General features: G+C 39.4%; 1 protein-coding gene across 5 annotated transcripts in view; it reads right to left on the bottom strand.

Annotated features, from left to right (window-relative positions):
• Positions 1-287: 287 nt before the first annotated feature.
• LOC117418260 (attractin-like protein 1) overlaps positions 288-6000 on the bottom strand; it is a 172842-nt gene continuing 167129 nt past the window's right edge. For all 5 annotated transcript variants that reach the window (XM_058985394.1, XM_058985392.1, XM_058985391.1 and 2 more), the window contains one exon: positions 288-4511. In XM_058985394.1, the coding sequence (XP_058841377.1) occupies positions 4434-4511 (78 nt within the window). In that variant the 3' untranslated portion in view covers positions 288-4433. The remainder of the gene's footprint in view (positions 4512-6000) is intronic.

The following is a 6000-nucleotide window of genomic DNA, read 5'->3' as shown; positions in this document are numbered from 1 at the left end:
CTACTTCATAGTGTGCTTGTGTTTTGGGGTTGGGCTGCATTGAAAGGAACTTGGTGATTGCGTCACAATGCAAGAAACATCTCATCAGATTCCAGTGCGGTGGCCTATTGCCATTCCTAACCTGCAACAGCAGATTACTGAGGTTCTGGGTTAGGGCGCTCGGGCATTAGCGCATGTGATTACTAGACTAGTCTCTAGACTTTACACTTTATCTCTGAATCTACATTGCATATGTCTTTATGACATTTCATTGAGACAGTAGACAAGAAAAGCCTAGGACATGTATGCAGATTGCATTTTTTTATTTTTTATTGTGTGGCCCTATACAGTACATGACCAGTGGTAGAACCAGGCAGGGTAAAAACAAAACCAGCACAAAAAGTAAATAAGGAGAGGTTTCTCTTTATTATGTAGAAGGTTTTTTTTTTTTTTGCTTTACATATGCCCATAGGAACAAAGAAATAATGTGAGCTGCTCTTCGTTGATACAAATTTCAACATTTTTTGTGTAAAATACTGTGGAATTCACCTGACAAAATGTCAGATCTTATATATATATACACACACTCACACACATACATGTGGCAATTTTACAAGTTTAAGTATCAAGTTTAAGTATCAAGACACAAAACAAATTGACGAAACTTAACACAAAAACACAAAAATCGCAAAAGTAACTGTAAATACAAACATAACTGAGTCAGTCGTTCTTCCATATACAAGACTTCAAAGTGATACAATTTTTACACACTAAATATCTAAAAATCCACTGATCAGTGCAACTGGATGCTAATGTTACATTAAAAATAAAACAGCTTATTTATACACATGGGAAAGCTTAAGATGAGGAAAAGCTGTCTGTAGAGTTAGCATATTGACCCGATCCACAACCAACATGATCTGCTACTGCAGTTCAGCCTTACTGCAGTGTGTGTGTCAGGATTTCAAATGTTAGCCTGTAATGCAATTAGGTAGTGGGCAGTAGTCGCATGGCCCTCTCTACAATATTGCACTACATATAAACAAAACGCCTTTCTTTGAAATAATTTCATTCAGGAAAACATCTTAAAAGCAATACGACTACTATACACTGTGTGAAATGTCAGCCTACATTGTGAAATTGGTTTGAATTAGGCTTTGGTAATGGCTGTATTGAGCTTGGTGGTACTGGCAGCGTCCCCATTTGTCTCTTCCCCTTCCACATGTCGCTCTAAAAGAGCTCAGGTAAGGAATTCAAAAGCAATGTGCAGAAGGAAAACAGCTCAGCCATGCACAGTCTACCTAATCTGATCAATCTCCTCCTTTTTAACTTTAACCACTTGGATTCCAAGACAGACAACATTAGGGAAAAACAATATGAGAATCTAAATGTGAACTGTCCAAAAAACAAAACACAAAAGTGTTACATTTGAGGTGCAATAACAAACACATACAATACATAGAATTCAGCAAGAAGTGGAGTTCCATTGCCATTTCTGTAACACCAATGGGATGTCTAATGCACTTAGGACCTACTTGTTAATGGGCGGGTCGTGCACATTTTCTCTAACCTCTATTATTTGTATACAGAAGATACAGTCTGATCCTGTTCATTCTACCTGTGTAGCTTCATGCCTCTCAATAATTCAAGCAGCCACGAGTTGTAGCTGAAGTTAATAAAACTGATATTGAACAGTAGTGGAAATGTACACGCCTGTTAAATGAATATTGTTGGCGTATGTTCAATTTGGGTAAAAGAAATGGATCCTTAATGATGAGGGAATAGAAAGCAAAAACAACACAAACTCAACAGTAATGTAGAATAACGCATACGGCTGCCTTTCCTTGCACTTGGCTATGGTGTCAGTCAGTGAGTTAACAAGCGTATCTATAGGTAACGGATAAACTATCATCTGTTGTTCTTTGGAAGAAATTCAATTAGTGAACACAGACATTGAGCCCAGGGGAAAACTGGAATAACTGGCTGGACCACTCACCTATTTAATGAGCCCTGTAACTCCCACTGGTGTATATGAAGGCTGTGTGGTCCAGTGGTTAAAGAAAAGGGCTTGTAACCAGAAGGTCCCCGGTTCAAATCCCACCTCAGCCACTGACTCATTGTGTGACCCTGAGCAAGTCACTTAACCTCCTTGTGCTCCGTCTTTCGGGTGAGATGTAGTTGTAAGTGACTCTGCAGCTGATGCATAGTTCACACACCCTAGTCTCTGTAAGGTGTCTGCTAAATAAACAAATAATAATGAATATAGTAACGCCAGCCTGTGACATACCATCATTTATTTTATTCTAATGCGCACCCTGAGTGTACACTGTGAGCTTCCTTGGCTTACAACAATGCATACCTCTTGTATACAGCACTTCCCTATCAAAAACACTGCGGTATACTTGAATACATGCAGAAATTCTACAACACTTTGTAAAAGGGTTACACGCTATAGTCCAAGAAGGTCGGTACTGTGCCAGCATTTTCAAATGCAATACATTCCTGTATTACTGGTGCTTTTGATAACATTTGACAAGTTTAGAAACAGTTTAGGAAATGAGAGGGAACCATCCAGGTCCTTGACACTTATTCTCTGCTGCTCACATGGAATTTCACATAAAACAAGGAGTCATTTAAAATGATCTGTGCAACCTCTTTAACGTGCACATTCTCCACCAGCATTACAGCGTGACTGCAAAGGGAACCTGTTGCTCCATACATGCCCTCTTAACATTGCTTGTCAGTTTCTTAGTGAGACACCTTGGCTTTTGCAGTTGGCTTGTCTTCAGCAGATTACTCCCAAGAACATTCACGGAGAGCTGTGCTTATTTCAGTCATGAAGAATGCTGTGAATAACACTATGCTCATTTGTGGAATAACTACAGTTCTCTGTGAACATGCATGGAATCTCTTTCTCTTCAGTAATATACACACAAGCTACACATTGCTGAGATCGTTACAGTTTATACAAGAATGGGCCCATGAGATTTTATCTACTTTTGTATGTATAAAACTACTTGCATACATAGTATTAGGGTGGGAGTTTTGGTTCAATAAAGATTCTGTTTTGTAGTACAGTGTTTGCACTGAATACCTACTTAACAAGGCATTTTATACTTAATATGCATTAAACCAGTTGTTTATTCCTATTAGGTAAAAAACATAAATTACAAAGGCAACGTGTGTTAAAGAAAGCAGGATTTATTTTGGATTATGGATACCTTCCCTAAACATACATTAAGTACTTAATATATTATGATATGTACTTCAGATTCAGAATGGCCTTTTTTTTCATTCAATAAAAAATCATGGACACATAGTTTAATATCACAGATACAGTATGACACCACTATGGCATGCATGTAACTCCACTGTAGATAGGACAATTACCTTCCTTAAAAAAAAACAAAAAACAAAAAGCAACATAAATAATAAGTAGTAGACATCAGGTATTTCTTAAATATCCTTCATATTATACCCAAAACACCGTATTCTCATACTCAAGGCATACTGTGGCACGTACACAAGCAGCTGGTTGCTAGGACGCAGTACCCATTACTGTCTCATAGCAACTAAACCAGTGTCCCTGCCATAAGCATGATTGAGCCCATGACATCCAGTAGCTAGTTCTTGTTCTTTTTAAACAGTATTCTGTTGCCACATTTTGCAAATGCAGTTAATGGTGTGAAAACATAATGAATTAAACACATGGTACAAAACCAGAGAGGAGACTTTCGGCTCCTGAAGTGGCGTTTTTGCTTCTCTGTCACTGAGGGTAGAAACTCTTTGCAGTTCTGAACACTGTGGAAGGTGTAGGGACTGTGGTTGAGGTGGACTGAGCCAGTGCTAGGACTCACTGATGGGCGCTTCCCACGTGTACCATTCTGGAAGTTACATAATAATAATAATAATAATAATAATAATAATAATAATAAATTCTGTGTTAAAAGTGAGAGTGAACTGAACTGATTGAAATGGAAGGACACGGAAGTTTTGAATCACTGTTTCAGGGTTTAACTGACCATGAAGATCCCTATAAAAAAAAAAAAAAATAATAATAATAATAATAATAATAATAATAATAATAATAATAATAATAATAAAAATACTACTCTGACCTCTCTCGCAAATGTTGCCTTTCAGCAGAACAAGCGGAAGGTCTGGGATGATGTATCCTTGTTTCCTAACAGATAGTCTTCAAGCGAGCGTCTCCAAACCAGCGCTGTTCAGAAGTGGTCACTGTTTCATGAGCACTACTGACCGTATGCATGGAGATTAACAGGGTACATTACGTAATACAGTTTCGTTATTGACCTCTCTAAAACCAGAGGCTGCAGTACGACTGCTGTCCAAAGCCATGTAAAAAGAAAGCCAGCTCCAGAATGCACAGGTGCGCTTCCCTCGTGTTCAGACACAAGTCCCTTGATGTGTTGGAGGGGGCTGCTTTCGATTCCTTACTCCCGAGCTCTTCTCTTTGCAGTCCATGGGCTTCTGCTGTGAAATGTCAATGAGGGCGCTGGCAATAGCCAGACCTGCAGACAAAATGACAAGAACATACACAAGATGAAGCGTATCTACAACTTGAACAATTATATATAATGAAAGGTCCTGAACTGACAATTGTCATAATGTGTAATTGACAATGCAATCACCCTACCCACCCTATCCCTAAATCAAAAGCGGATGGGGTCAGATTTATATTGTCCACAATGAACTCCATGTTGGGTTAAAGGGTCATGTTTCTACTTGGGTTCCTAACTCCCCAAAGCCAGTGGGGCTATACTTCAGCTTGTGATCCTTAAATATACTTATAGCTCCCAAGAGCTGCCTGGGTTTCAACCGTGATCAGAAGGGGAGAGAGACTAACAGTACAAGCACCTCACAATGGTAAGCTACAGGACCATACCTGCACTACTCCCAATCAGAAACTACAAACTGTGAGCTGTTGTCCCCTAAAGATACCAAAGTCATTGTTTGAACGTCTTGTTTATTAACAGGAATTGCTGTGAGAAAGTAGAAAGATCTGTCAAACTAACATCACATTGCTAAATCTTGGGTGTTCCTGCTGTGTTAAATCGAGGCAGACTGAACCTCCTTTCCGATAGTTAGAACCTTTTAGCAGCAGTTACAATGCAAAACATCAGCGTGCAAGAAAACGTTTGAAACCTGCCTTTGCAGTACCGATTCTGGTGAAGCTGCTTTCATCAGCTTTAAAACATTCCCCTTTCCTGGACGATGCACCAGTCAGTGCAAACGTTTCTTTAATGTCAAGGTGAAAGCTCCTTTTAACCCTTTCCAGCTTAATCATCACTCGACACAGCAAGAAAACCCCCATCATTTAACCTATGATCCCACGTTAATGACTTCTGGTCACCTGCGAAAACAGAGAACTCTCTGCTTTCCTGAGGCTCCGTGATTCAAAAGGTGACCTTTTAAAAAAAAAAAAAAAAAGAAGCCATGTCTAAATGTAGGGAATAAATCCATTTGAACATATGAACATATGCATGCATGTTATTCTACCACAGTTGTATCTACCACAAAGGGAAATATTTGTCATTTAAAAGAATACTGGAGCTGAAACTCTGTACTAAATAAAAACGCCTACTGTACAAATCTACACTGAGTGGGAGGAAGGGGAGGGTTACCCTAATTCACTTTACAAAGACACTAGATTTTGATTTGCCTCTTTCATTCACAGAGCTTGGCTGGATGTGTATCATGCTGTCCACTACACTGCCACAGGACTGCAGCCACAGTTTCTCCCACATGCAGTGCACTGTACGGAGGCGTGCTGGCATGCTGCTTGACTTCTATTAAAACCGGGTCACCTCACAAGATCATTTTTCAAAGCGTCACACAAATCATCTCATGAAATCCACTTATTGTGTTCTCTGGGCCCAGTACAGTTCCTTGTTATCAAAGCAATACAATTAACTGGGGGAATGATTCATTAATTTCAGACTGTCGGTCTGAAGGAATTGCATTTACCACGTCAAGATGATGCACAGATGCTCCAGGCAA

This window comes from Acipenser ruthenus, chromosome 13, assembly GCF_902713425.1.
Source record: "Acipenser ruthenus chromosome 13, fAciRut3.2 maternal haplotype, whole genome shotgun sequence".
NCBI classification, from domain to species: Eukaryota; Metazoa; Chordata; class Actinopteri; order Acipenseriformes; family Acipenseridae; genus Acipenser; species Acipenser ruthenus.
Note: the sequence above shows the minus strand (reverse complement) of the source record. Positions and strands in the feature narration are given on the sequence as shown.